At 37.3% G+C, this 15361-nt stretch overlaps 1 protein-coding gene across 2 annotated transcripts in view; it reads left to right on the top strand.

Annotated features, from left to right (window-relative positions):
• ARHGAP25 (Rho GTPase activating protein 25) overlaps nucleotides 1-15361 on the top strand; it is a 913359-nt gene that overhangs the window by 678561 nt on the left and 219437 nt on the right. For both annotated transcript variants that reach the window (XM_044083089.1, XM_044083090.1), the window contains exon 4: nucleotides 1564-1686. In XM_044083089.1, coding sequence (XP_043939024.1) covers nucleotides 1564-1686 — 123 coding nt within the window. The remainder of the gene's footprint in view (nucleotides 1-1563; nucleotides 1687-15361) is intronic.

Below are 15361 nucleotides of genomic sequence, written 5' to 3'. Positions count from 1 at the left end.
AGTGTTTTGAGGCTAAGAACATCCAAATTGTATGGTATATTACTTGCATATGGGATATAACTACATAGTTAGACTATGTTTTTTTTACAAATGTTTATAAAAAGATTTTTAAATAAGTGGTCTATTAAATAAAGTTTTTAGTTTTTGATTCTGTGATTGTAGATATTTGGGTCATTCTTTCCTTTCCAGTAGATGGGATATTCTCCATTACAGTGACCTGGAATGTCATCAAAAAATTTGAAGATTTAAGCCATGTGACTGAAAATTGCAAGCATTATGGCTGAATCCCTTAGTTTTCTAAGTGACCTGTAAGGGAAGGTGAGATTTTTAGTATGATAGTAAAAACTTATGGGGTCAGTAATTCTAAATGAAATTACTATAGTATGTTATGTTAATAATGAGTTCTTCTCGGTAAGTCAGAGTAACCTGGTCCAAAACTGATATTTACAGAAGGCACACTGAAACTACATTCATAGTTGACCTTAATTCTATGTCTTCTTTAAAACAGTGCCAGTCTGAGTCATTTAGTGAAAAAATGTATTTATAATGGAAATATTGCTTGTTGATTTTCACTTTTACCTTTGTGACATACCGACCTTTACATCATGTAATTGATTTTGTGATCCTGTTTGGGAGTTTTACACTCAAACATCCTTCATGTAATTGTCTGTTTTATCTAGGGCTGGATACTACTGGGCAGATGGCCAAGTCATTCTGCTTTGTTCACTTTTTACTAACTGGAGGCATTTCTCCTTAGCAGTGCAGGATACAGTACATCTTTCCCCTGGTCTTAGCATTATTTGTTTGCTTCCTACACAGACGGTGACATCTTGGATGGAGGGCAGGAGTGTGGGTGTAGTGCTGCATACATTTACATGCCAATGCAACTAATATAATTCACCACCCAGTATAATTTTCTTATTATTACTCATTGTAAAAATGCTACAGTTTGCTGATATCAGTTCCACCTGATTGTTGGCTTTGATTTGCAATACTTGACAATGCCTACTTTTTACAAAAGAAAAAGTATGTGTGCAGTAGCAGCAGGATAGAAAGATGGCAATATATTCTAGATTTTTTCATAATAATAATAACACACATACACACACACACACACACACACACACACACACACACACACACACACACACACACACACACACACACACACACACACACACACACACACACACACACACACACACACACACACACACACATTTTTCACAGTATTAGCAGTTTAAACAGCAAAAGGATGAATGTAGGCTGTTGAGTATTGATCAACAACGTACTATGTTCAACTCTAAACCGTTGTTTTCTGTAATGGTTAACCATAGCATGTAATGGTTATGCATACACAAAAGCAGTATCTGAGATTACGGTTCTAAATAAATTAGTAACAGACTTGTAAAACTGACAGACATCCAGATATTGTTTTATTACTTGTTTAGTTGAAATGACGTTTAGTACATATATCCAAAACATTGAAATGAGGTGCCCTTTCCTTGATCAAAGTCCTCTGTGGAAATACATCATGCATGCTTATTCTTTTTTTGTTTTTAGGATCAACTGGAGATCGAGAGTGGACAGGGCAAGACACTCATGTACTAATGGCTAATTCCCAAAATGAAATGGAAGAGTGGATCAAAGCTATCCGTAGGGTAACTGGTACACCTTCTGGAGGAGGTACAGTAGAACACATAACTTTGTTTTCCTAGCTTGTATTATAAATAACCATTAGACAAGGACAACTTGGTTGCAGTTTTTAACCTGTCACTGCTTTTGTAGAACAGTACTCTGGATTTTGTTTTAAGTCTTGCTAAAGCATGAAGATGGCTACTGTTCTGACAATGTTTTATACAGAAAAATACTTTCTGATTTTCCTTCTGAGCACTGTGAAACTAAGAAAAATACTTTCTGATTTTCCTTCTGAGCACTGTGAAACTAAGAAAAATACTTTCTGATTTTCCTCTCAACACTGAGAAACTAAGCTAGAATGTCTGAAACACTTTTAATGTTATATTAAATATTAGAAACAACTAAAAATTCTAAAATGGTCTTATTTTCATAATACACTGAAAATAAGCCCTGTTCATTGTTGGAAATTGTGGACTAAAATGGTCTGCAGCATTTCACATTATGGGTCAAAATGTTCTACTTTAAGCAGATGGAAAGAGTGCTAAATCTATCTAGTATGATATTGGGATAACAAAAGGAGAACAAGAACTTTCTATTGTTCTGTGAATTAATTTAGTGTCTCATCATCTGGACTTGTGTTTGCAGTTCTGGGGAGCTTGTGTTTGTAAATCTATAACTAGAAAATAGCTGTTAAAGGGAAAGGAACTAAATTACTTCAAAGTCTGCAGTAATGTCATGTGAGTAAAAAGAAAGAGCTTCATTTATATCTAGTCACACACAGAGAGGGTGATATAGTGGTGCAGAGGATAGTGCTGTTGCCTCACAGCAAATTGTTTTCCAGTTTGATTCTTGGCTGAGGTACCTTTTCTGTGGAGTCTGCAAATCCTTCCTGTGTTTGTGTGGGTTTTCACTGGGTGTTCTGGTTTCCTCTCACATTCCAAAGATATGCAGTAGGTGGATTGCACATTCTAAACTGGCCATAGGTTTGCAGTGTGTGTGGTATGGAAGAACAACCATGGCAGGGCTAGCCACCTGGTAGTATGAACTTTGTCTGTAGATAATTACCATTAGTGAATTGACACCCTGACTCCATGAACAAAAATGGGAGAAAGGGGTTGTGGATGAATGGAGGCACACAGAGAAAGAGAGAGAGAGGGGGAGAAAGAAACATAGGCAAATAATGTATGATACGACTTTTAAACATGAAGCGTCATGGAGGACAACTTAGGGGTATCATGGAGACCAACTTAGGGGCATCATAGAGGCCTAACTAAAATTGTCCTCCTGAGACACAGAAGATACAAAAACAGTAGAATAATTTAAGAGTGAATTAAATGCATATAAAGACATTCAATTACAGCGTGCAGATAGATACTGAATATTTAAACTCTGCATTATACTGACAGACTGAGAAGGGAGCAAAATGTACGAACCGGGCAATTTTTATTACTATCAAAATCAAAGTTATTGTGTTCACTTTCCATGTACAACTGGAAATCAGGTCTTAATGGCCTTAGGGACAAAGACATGTAGACATGATACCTAACAGGCCACATAACATGAATCTCTCCTCTGCTCTCTAATGTTCTACTAGTTTCCATAGTTTCAATTCTCCCAGTGTAGACATCTGTGTACCACATTTATACATATTGTTCTATCTTCCTAAACATACATAAGTGTAAATATTAATATCAGTGTATTAGTGGAATTTTCCCCTGACTTTAGTGGTTTATATACTTTTGTATTCTTAGCATCACTTTTTTTGTATTTTATTCAGTGTGACTTCCTATATGTACTTTGAGTAGCGATAATAATGACTACAGTACTCTGAGTGGTCATAGTAATGACTACAGCTTGAGACTGAAATTGTTCATAACTGACCACTGCTCTACCCTGGTTAACAAATTTAATAAATAAATAACTTCAAATATATATGTATATATATATATATATATATATATATATATATATATATATTTATATGTAGGTCTACTTCTAAATTTCCCAAGTTTGAATTTCTTATGGTCAAGACCATAAGATCAAACTTGCCAAAGTTTGAAATTTATATACAAAAAAATTAAAAATAAAAGCAACAAAAAAAAGTTTTTACATTTTTGCAGGGGGGCATGGCGCTCTGTACCCCCACACCCCCTGCTAATAAAATATGCCAACTCTCGACAATAAGAAATTCAAACTTGTGAAAGTTTGAAATTTAGAAGTAGACCCATACATGGATAAATATAGATATATAGATATAGATATATAATTTGGAATGACTGCACAAATTAAAGGGACCATCAATTACAGGTTATGACCATGGACATTTTGAGAGTGTACTTGAAATATGCATATTCTTTTTTATGTAATGTTTTTGTTGTTTATTTTTATTTATTTATATCTGTTGTACACAGCTCATTTTCATCATGTCTAGAAGCATTTTATCCATTATAAAAAAGTTAAGTCCTCATCTCTCTCAATATTTTCCTAAGAAACAAAAAGGTTCAATAGTTTTAAAGATTGCTAAGAAATGCTGTCTAGAATGGAAGGTATGTAGAACAACCAGGATTACTTTTCTTCCTTCTTAGCAACACCTGTTCTTCAGTATCGGTTATTGCACTTCTACAGATGTATCCAAACTGTCTAAAAGCTGTCGTCCCCTACCACAGCTGTAATGTTATCCTGTCTTCACGCCTTATGCTCTGTAGCATGCCTCTTTTCTTACCCACCACACAGGAGTAATTAGAACCGTTTGTTTGCAGTAGAACTGGGGAGTATAATAAGCAGTGAAGCTGATGGGGTGCCACCAAAAACAAAAATAATATTTAACATTCTCCCACCCAAATCAGTAATTTATAGAAGTGGAATAGCAGTATAGAACAGTAGGACTGAGGGTAGATAAGAAACACAGAAAAACATAAAAAGAGAACACTCAGGATAAATTGCAAGAAGGTGTTTTTTGAGGGTGTGCAGAACCAAAGTTTAGATAAAAGAGATGAGGGGTATGTCATATATGCAAAGACAGAATATGTAGCTGGGGTGTGAGTATTTGATGGGGCAGGCAGTACATACCAACAGGGTAGTTTTGAACACATGATGTCAGGGTGACAAAGTAGGGGTATATACACAAATGAGAGGGGACAAATGGTGATGGGAAGGATTGGAATATGCATAAAGGAATGAGACATGACACAGTACAAAGCAGCACACAAAACAGCCCATGGTGACAGCTGGGCTGCCAGACTGATCCAGAGGGTAACTTATATGGAAAATAGTAGCAATACCAGGCAAGTAATCATGGGGACCATAAGATGCCTAGCTATATGCACTTTTAAGAAGACATACCTGCATGTTATTACCATTATTTCAAACACTTAATAGTGCTTACCTCCCAGACTGAGCACTGGTATGGGTTCATTAACATGTGATGTGTAAGCAGAGCCAGCAGTTGTGCCCTGATCACCCTCTATTGGTCTGAGCAAGAACTCCATTGGTCAACTTAATTACCAATGCATTGCAGGTAGCAGTTTATATGTTTAAATCTCCTGTTTCTGGCCTACTCCAACAGATTCAACTAGCAGATGAAGCTGTGGGTGATCCACTTCAGATTCATTACAGACAGTTGAGGAAACACATATGGAGGTCTCTGTCTGTGATTAGTAAAGACTGCCCACCTGCCTGAGAGGGAGCCATCATACCTGTCTAATGAGGCAATCCAAGCCTCATCCCTGGCCTCACCTCAACATTAGCTGCTTGTGGTGAAACTGCCAGGATCACAGATACCTCTTCTGAATGACCTGCTGAGTGGAAACACAATGGGAAGCTTGGAATAAGTGTACTATAGCATACAATTAAAGTGAAATACAGTACAGTGTAAGGCAACTTCAAATCATACCCACCGTACCATGTTGATTGTAGGGCCTCCCTCCTGTGGCAGCTCAATCGTACTACTCTAGGTCTGTAAGGTAAAGGAGTACATTGTACACTGTTACGTATGAAGGTAACTCCAAATCATTCCCACAGTACCATGTTGATCATGGGGCCACCCTTCTGTGGCAGCTCAGTCATGCTACTCTAGGTCTGTGGGATAAAGGAGTACATTGCACAATGTTACATGTGAACGTATAAAGTTAGCATGAGTAAATGGACAGAAACAAACACAGACAATGCATTTCTTAGGGCTCATGTTGCACTTCTGCTTTTCTCTGTCAGAGAAGACTAGGCTGCCAGAGCTTCAGATCATCATACCAATGCTTGCACTGCTCTCCAGACTGTTGGATGCCTGTGGCTTAAGATAGAATTTGCTCCAGGTCATACTAGGTACCCACTATCCTAAATGGCCCACTATAAACACCAGGCTGCTTGTCTTTATAATTCATGTGGAAAAACTAAAGAAAGATCTTAGTTTCTTTCATGTACCATGAGGGAGCTATCCTTGGTGATGTAGCAGAGCTCACTATAACTCCCATAATTCCTTGGTGATGCCAGCAGATCAAAAAGCACATTAACATAACAAACTTATGCATATTTGAACATACATTTTCAGGTATTCTCAGTAGTGAATTGCATAGCTCATTTGCTTAACATGCAGGCATGTAGAACACTCTTGAATTAACACTGTGAAATTCCTGCATAGAATACATACTTAAGTAAGAGATTACCTAGAACTACTCTAGTACAAAGTACGCAAGACAGGAATTATATGTAGACCTGGCTTACTACGCAGTTCATAAAAATATATAAACTTGTGTTTAGCAGACCGTCATGATTTTGGTTGCTATCAAGTGACATAATGGTATACTAACTTCTGACCTCCCATAGTCAAGCCATATGATATCTGCCTATCTGGATCTGGCTGTTAAGGTGTATATTTTTCATTCTGATGACTGTTCAGACACTTCAGAGGGATGATAAAACATTATACCATGACCCCCCCCCATTAATATTCCAAAACGTGCACGCTGATTGGCCAGCGTGCACATTGTAAATCGAGTTATACTAATGGAAAAAGGTCCGGTTGCCCGGACTTTTTTCCGTTAGTATAACTCTATTTTTAAAACACTGTCTCACTATGTTAAATGGGTTTAACATAGCGAGACAGCTTTAAAATAAGCAACGGAGATCACTGTTGCTTATTTTAAAGCTGTCTCGCTATGCTAAACCCATTTAACATAGCGAGACAGGTTTTAAAAAAACAAGCAACGGAGAAAGCAAGATCTCCGTTGCTTTTTTTTTACTGTTTCGTTATGTTAAATGGGTTTAACATAGCGAGACAGTTTTAAAATAAGCAACGGACATCTCTGTTGCTTATTTTAAAGCTGTCTCGCTATGTTAAACCCATTTAACATAGCGAAACAGTAAAAAGCAACGGAGATCTTGCTTTCTCCGTTGCTTTTGCTCAACTCTGATGTACTGCGCAGGCACGCAGTACATCAGAACTGCCGCGGATGCCAGACATCTGCGGAAGGGCAGCAAACAGGCATTATACTATGCCATTATTTAGGAAAAGTAATAGTTTCTTTTCTTAAATAATGTCATGGTATAATAGCAATAACCCACGCCTGGGTGTGGGTAATGCTGTGTTACCACGGTTGGCTTTGTTTGGTCCCTCGGGCTTCGCCCTCGGGACCAAACCACGCCAACCGTGGGCAAATCCAGCATTACCCACACCCAGGCGTGGGTTATTGCTATATTATTCAATTTTTCCAGGTATACTGCTAAGGTCTATAGTCTATTGCACTTGCTTGGGATATATGTTATTACAGTGTTATTAAGATGGATTTTGTATTACATGATAACACACAATTAAGCTGCCAGCTGCCAGTTCTGCAACAAAATATCACTACTTTTACATTTTTTTCCTACTAAAGATGCTAATTTCCAAACTCCAATGATGCTGTCTTCTACATGTTGCAGAGTGGTGCAACCAAGAAATCTCTGATCCCATATGAATCACAACCCTCCTTTGAATCTTTCATTTGCACGTCTTTATGCAGTCATGTGTGTATATACTGCATAATTCACACCACAGACTTGGTTCTTTAAATCACCACATCCTGAGCATGATGGCAGACCATGCAAATGTCTTTTGTATAATACACAACTCACTCATGAAAACCACTTGTTGTCTTCTTCTAACTGATCTGTTTCGTTTTCAGCATTTTTTGTTTTGCAAAACACTAGAGCTATTTTAACAGGAATCCTAAATAGATCTTAATTGCAAGACAAACTTGACTGGGGACTAAGACAGCATTCCCTTGGAATTGCTCTAATTAATTCCAAGATCACTGTAACTTGGAGGGAAAGCAGAAATTCCTCTCTCTTCCTCAATGTCCCAGAAATTCACAGAAAAAAATCTTTAGCAGTTATCAGTTTCAAGTGAGTCAGGTGTGAAAAGACTGGCACATTGACATAGCCTTGAGAAGAATGGACCTAAACTTCAGTGCATGCATTACATCTAGTAGGTGAAATGCTGATACACTAAGGTAAGTTTGTCAGAATAAAATCTTATTGCTTTGTGACCCTTGTGTGCTACATTGTATTTCCCTTGCCTGGGATATACTGAGGCACTACAGTAGGTCTGTGAGGAAAATCTGATTAATTTACTGATAAAATTACTCTTGTTGTGTTTTTGTCCTTGATATTTAAATAGTTTTTTGAGTCTGAAAATACTTGTTTTGCATTACAGTAGTTTCAAAATAAATAGCAAACAAGATAACAACACCAGCAAAAATAACCAAAAAGTTTACCTTGTATAGTAAACATTATTTCTACATGTTTTAGCATTTTCATCCTTTCTAAGCAATAGTATAGCAGGACTTCCTCAGAACCACATCCCTTCCCATGTAATCTTTAAATATGCAAACCTACAATATGTCACTGACATGATTAATTATTTAAAGCAACTTTATAAAACCCATTATAAAAAAACATAATAGCAAGTATCCCCCACCCCCATATTTACTAACTCACTATCTCTGCTACCCTCTCTTAACTAGAGGATACCAATTACCTGACCAATACTTCCTGACCATACTGCAGCTCCCTAACACATAAAACGATAGCTCTTGCACTGGCCATACTCTCCATCACTTTTCTGTAGTCATATACCCAGCATGGTTATATAGCTCCTAAGTCCCTAACACCACTTCAGCTTGTAGCTACAGACAACTCCCATTAGCAAGTCTTACACTCTCATCCACCTATCACTTCAAATCTCTTACCCATCTCAACAACAAACTCCCACATACACTTAATACTGCACCTTTAATACAGCACCAATCTCACTCATTCATAGATATCAGTGATTGTAACACATTCTTTCTGAAACTAGATAACATGGATTACACATATCCAACCCAACTACTAAACATCATTCTACCCATTAATAATCTTCACCTACTCCTACTTTCCATCCTGTCCTTCTACCTCACTCAGCTTCATAACCACACCCCATCCCCTTGGCAAACTGATTCCACAGCCAACACCACCAAACTAAAAAACTTGCCTATATTGACATGTGACCTTACCTCCACCCTACCCTTCTCTTACTCATGCATTAAACTGAAAATCAAAACTAACCCCCTCTCTTCTCAAAGACTAACTAAAATAATTCACAAATTGACCAAACTCTATCTATACCTACTCCATAAACTCACTTGCAGTGGTAATATACATCCCAATCCAGGACCCAAAACGTCAATCAGCCCAAACTTAAATCACCTAACTTCCATACACCACAGACCTACCTCAGCTCTCCTCTTCTTAAACATTAATGTAAGAAGTATACTTAACAAAATTCATGACCTTCATGCCCTACTAGCGCTATACAAACCAGATATCGCTCTGTTAACTGAAACATGGCTCAAACTACAACATCACAATAATGAGATTACTGCCCCGGGTTACAACATTATCTGAAGAGACAGATCAGAGAAAAAGGGCAGAGGTGTTGCAATATTATTCCAAAATCATCTTACCTTAGAACAACTAGATTAAAACACCATGAATTCAAAGATGTAGAACTAATCCTTGCCAAATTAAAAATAAGTTCCAGCAAACATATAATTATTGCAGGTGGCTATATACCACCAGGCAATAACATCACTGTAATGGAAAGCCTGCTTAACTGGACTTCCAACTCCCTTCCACATGAAACCATACTATTAGGAGACTTCAGTATTGACTGGCTTCACTGCTCCATCCATAACCCCTCTGCCTTCATAAACCTCCACAAGTTTACCCAAACTATAACCACCCCTCACTCAAATTGACAAAACTTCCAAACGCCAGTCCATCTTAGACTGGATCCTGGTATCTGACCCTGCTCTTGCACAACAATTTGGTTGTCTTCCAGATACCCTAAGTGATCATCATACAACCTACCTAATTAGGAATAGATCCCAAACCATCAACCAACCTATCCGTAGTTAAAAACAAAAAACCTTTATAGCTACTGATCTCATCAATACTTTAAAAAGCTGTAACTGGACCCCCCTAAAACATCTACCTCTAGACAATGCTGTTGAGTACTTTAACACAACCTTCATAAAAATCTTAAACCATCATGCACCCCCTAGAACCATTAGAATAAAAACTAACTATGCCCCATGGCTAAGAAAAGACACTAAAACTATAATGAAAGAAAGGGACAAGGCCTGGATTCAATATCAGAAAAACAAAACCACTACTTTGAGACAAAACTATGTAGAACTCCGTAACAAAGCCAAAAAACAAATCAAACTAGACAAATCCAGCTACTATGCAAGCATGCAAGAAAAATATGCTCACAATCCACAAAAATTCTGGGCCGCAATAAATGGTATCCTGCATCCAGTAAAGTCCACGACTCCAACCCCTGTGCTTCCAAATAACCATGAAAACATTCCTACTCAGTTTAACAAATTTTTTACCGAAACCATCCAGACCCTTGCCAATACCCAAAGTAGTACCAGCAGCCCCACACTGGTAACTATCCCAACCCACCCCAATATACAAAACAATAGCCCCAGTTTTCACCTCCACTCTGTATCCACCAAATCAATATTTAAACTCCTTGGTAAACTTAAACCAACCACTCTAGCAGCTGATAAGCTGCCAGCAGACTTCCTTTGGATCTCAGCTGAAGCTATAGCCTATCCTGTCTCTATTCTCATAAACAGATCTCTCTCAGAATGCAAAGTCCCTACCACATGGAAAACATCATATATAATTCCACTGCACAAAGGAGGCAACTCCTTAGAGCTCACCAACTATCGCCCAATAGCAATCCTATCACCTTTATCCAAAATATTAGAAAGAGTCATTCATACTCAAGTAAAACACTACCTCCAGAATAACAACCTACTCTCCATATCCCAGCATGGCTTTAGACCTTCCCATAGCACTATGACAGCACTAATGTTATTCACCAACATAGTTAACCACCACAGAAACAAGGGTCTATTTGTTTCTTCCATATTCTTAGACCTATCAAAGGCATTTGACTTTGTAAACCACAGTTTGCTTCTTGATACCCTATCCACCCTATATATAACTCCCTCCTCTATATCATGGTTCAACAGCTACTTATCTGCCCATCAGCAAGCAGTCCTATGGCAGGACCAATTGTCCCCCGTTACCAGTAACCATAGGAGTTCCTCAAGGATCCATCCTTAGCCCATTGCTGTTCTCTCTCCTCTCCCACTGCTTCAATAATACAATATGCAGATGACACCACCCTCATATGTGCTGCTCCTACCCTTAGTGAACTGAAAACCCTTACCCAAAATTACTTAATCCTAGCTGAAACTTGGTTCACTAACATCAAACTTCTTAATCCCAAAAAATCCAAACTAATTCTTTTCAGCCCTGGCAGAGCTCCTCCCCTAAATAATAATTTCACCATTAACTCCAAAGAAAACATTTAGATTAGTCCAACCAAACAAACTAAACTGCTAGACGTAGAAATAGACAATAACCTGAGGTTCAACATCCACATAGCACAAACCATTAAGTAAGTTAATAAAAAACTTGGTCTCCTCTACAGGAACAAACAGTTTATGACAAAACGCACCAAAGTAACCAACACAAGGACTCATCTTCTATCCACCCTCTTCTATGCCTTTCACATCTTGACCAATCTCCGCCAAACTGATCTAAATAAAATGGAGTCTTGCTACAACAAGATTGCCAAGTTTGCTACTGAAACCTCATATAGGTCCCACCTCTGTCTATCCCTTAAGCAACTCATCTGGCTTGAGTTGCCTCATATATTTCTACTCAATCAACTCTTTATAGCACACAAACTCTACTACCTTGCTGAGATAACCCCAGCACTTCAGCACCTAATTCAGCCCCACATTCCCTCTAGAGCCTGAGAAAAACAACAATAAGGCAGAGAACTCCACGTAGAGCTGGTCAAAACTTTTATTCAATAAAACCAAAGATAAAATCTTCCATAAGCGCTTTCAGGCTACCTGCCCTTCTTCAGATAACAGAGAACATCACAGATGCATATTTAAAATACATAACAACCAAGCAGCTTTCAGTATTTTACCCTCCTTTTCTTGAGGATGGGTTTTAAAGGTACAATAGCATTTATACCTGGTGGCTAATCTGCCCCTAATCTTACAATCCATCTAGTCTCAGCACATTCCGTATCATTAAATAAATCACCACCCCTGACATTAGGAGTAATCACCTGTATTGCCATGAATAAAAAAGTATGATCCATATTCATTTTACATGTTGTGCCAATACATTATGTTCATTACAATGTTTAATATCTGACAAATGCTGAAATATCCTTGTCTTAAACATAGTATTAGTTTTGGTCACATAATAAACTTCACATTTCTGACAGACTGCTATATATACCAAATTATGTGTCCTACAGTCGGTAAAACCTCTAAACACATACTGTTTGTCTGTCCTTGGATGCACAAATATTTGTTTCTGTAAAATATACTGACATGCTTTACAGTGATGACACGGAAAAGTGCCCTTCCTGTTGGTACTAGGAATGCCTTTTAAACAATTTTTAGGTTCTTTACAATGTATATCTTTCAAACTCCTATGTTTTCTAAATACAAAATTAGGTGTAAGGTCTAAAATCTCTTTCAGTTTAGGATCCGTGTGTAGTACCTGCCAATGATGTTTAATAATCTCACATATATTGCCCACATCGCTGCTATAAGTGAGCACCATATTATTTCTTTCTTTACAGACTGATGAAGTTTTCTGTTTATTAGTTATATCTCCAGTCTCTTTGTATAGCCAGGGTTTAGCTGTACTATTATGCTTGATCTTACTATGTTCGATTAAAGGTTCTATCCTGTCTTGTTTATACCCCCTCTGTATCAAGTTATCTTGACACTTATCTACTTCTTCCTGAAATTTGGCATCCTCACTACAGAGTCTTGAAATCCTACAAATCTGTCCCTTGACAATGTTGTCAAAGGTATGACGTGGGTGCATACTATCATAAGTAAGCAGGCTGTTACTCCAGCAAGTTTTTCTATACAGCGATGTCTCTACATCACGTCCCTCTCTTTCAGTTAATCTTACATCCAAAAAATCTAATGTTAATTCAGAATAATTGACTGAAAATCTAAAAAATTCTGAACTCCCCTCTAAATACATTATAAAGGCCTTTAATGCTTCTGGCTCCTGTCCGCAAGAAGAACTCGCGCAAATGGAGTGTGTCGCAGTACAACGGACAGAAGAGACCGGGAGTCTCTTTGGCAGGTACTACACACGGATCCTAAACTGAAAGAGATTTTAGACCTTACACCTAATTTTGTATTTAGAAAAAATAGGAGTTTGAAAGATATACGTTGTAAAGAACCTAAATATTGTTTAAAAGGCATCCTTAGTACCAACAGGAAGGGCACTTTTCCGTGTCATCACTGTAAAGCATGTCAGTATATTTTACAGAAACAAATATTTGTGCATCCAAGGACAGACAAACAGTATGTATTTAGAGGTTATGCCGACTGTAGGACACATAATTTGGTATATATAGCAGTCTGTCAGAAATGTGAAGTTTATTATGTGGGCAAAACTAATACTATGTTTAAGACAAGGATATTTCAGCATTTGTCAGATATTAAACATTGTAATGAACATTATGCATTGGCACAACATGTAAAATGAATATGGATCATACTTTTTTATTCATGGCAATACAGGTGATTACTCCTAATGTCAGGGGTGGTGATTTATTTAATGATACGGAATGTGCTGAGACTAGATGGATTATAAGATTAGAGGCAGATAAGCCACCAGGTATAAATGCTATTGTACCTTTAAAACCCATCCTCAAGAAAAGGAGGGTAAAATACTGAAAGCTGGTTGGTTGTTATGTATTTTAAATATGCATCTGTGATGTTCTCTGTTATCTGAAGTAGGGCAGGTCGCCTAAAAGCGCTTATGGAAGATTTTATCTTTGGTTTTATTGAATAAAAGTTTTGGCCGGCTCTACGTGGAGTTCTCTGCCTTATTGTTGTTTTTCTGGGACTCTGCTTGTGCTAGGCCGAGTAACTTTGGTGCAAATAGACTTTTGTTTTGTACCCTCTAGAGCCTTAAGATCGAGACACCAGAACCTCATAACTCCCATCAAACATAAAAACAAAGCTGGTAAGTCTGTCTTTGCTAACACCATTGCCAAAACTTGGAACACACTACCAAGCCAAATAACTTCTACTACCTCCTTTAGTCAATTCAAAAAACTCCTGAAAACCCACTATCTAAGGAACTGGCTATGCTCATGCCACTCACCAGACTAATCCATACCAAGAGAATTTGTCAGGGTACAGCTATGTATAAACAGTTTCTCCCCTGAAATCTTCCAAACCCGTGTACATTTACCTTACAAAATCTATAACTGAAAAAGAAAAAAAAAATCTACCTCTGATTGTCTACTGTAAGAAATGTTAATCACTAGCATGATGTCCTGTTGTGTGTATATATGCTATATGTATGTTTGTTAATCACTAGCATGTTGTCCTGATTGTGTATATATGCCATATGTATGTATGTTCTACTTCATTTTACTCTCATGTAATGTATTGTAATGTAAAGCTCTTCTCCCCAGGCCTCTGCTGAAAATGGACCTGTGTCCAGTTGGACTTTCTTGGTAAACACGTGTAAAATAAATAAAATAAATAAATAAAAACCTAACCTAAACCTTAAGTTTTATCTGTACAATAAAATATAAGTAAAATCCCCATTGGATATTAGATGGATGAATAGTAACCTGCCAATATGAACAATATTTAAAACATTGCCAATACACGTGTACAACATTTTTGTTATATGATGTAACATAGGTAAAACTGTATAATATTAACTGAAAAAAACATTTTTTTACATCCCAGACATCAAATACACCCTCTCCTGGTCAATTATAAATTAATCTGCCTCACTTGTTTTTTTAACACCTTTATTGAATTGCCACTTGTGACATAGGCAGATTTACATTTATACAAAAGTAATCAAACTGTATTAACAAATTAACATTAACAAACATTACACTTCACATATATTGCTATATATCATATAACCTAAGCAACATTACATAAATTATTCAATTTCTACCCCTTTTTTAAACAAGAAACATCTTTGTTAAACCATCACTTATGACATAAGCAATCATACACTTATATAAATGAAAACAAACCCCACGGACACAATCCTAGTTGCGAGCATTTTACATCACAAACCATACCGACACACTCCGAGTTGC

The sequence above is a fragment of the Protopterus annectens genome, chromosome 9.part0 (assembly GCF_019279795.1).
Source record: "Protopterus annectens isolate FY-2018-M chromosome 9.part0, PAN1.0, whole genome shotgun sequence".
NCBI classification, from domain to species: Eukaryota; Metazoa; Chordata; order Ceratodontiformes; family Protopteridae; genus Protopterus; species Protopterus annectens.
This window is presented reverse-complemented; position numbering and strand designations above follow the sequence as displayed.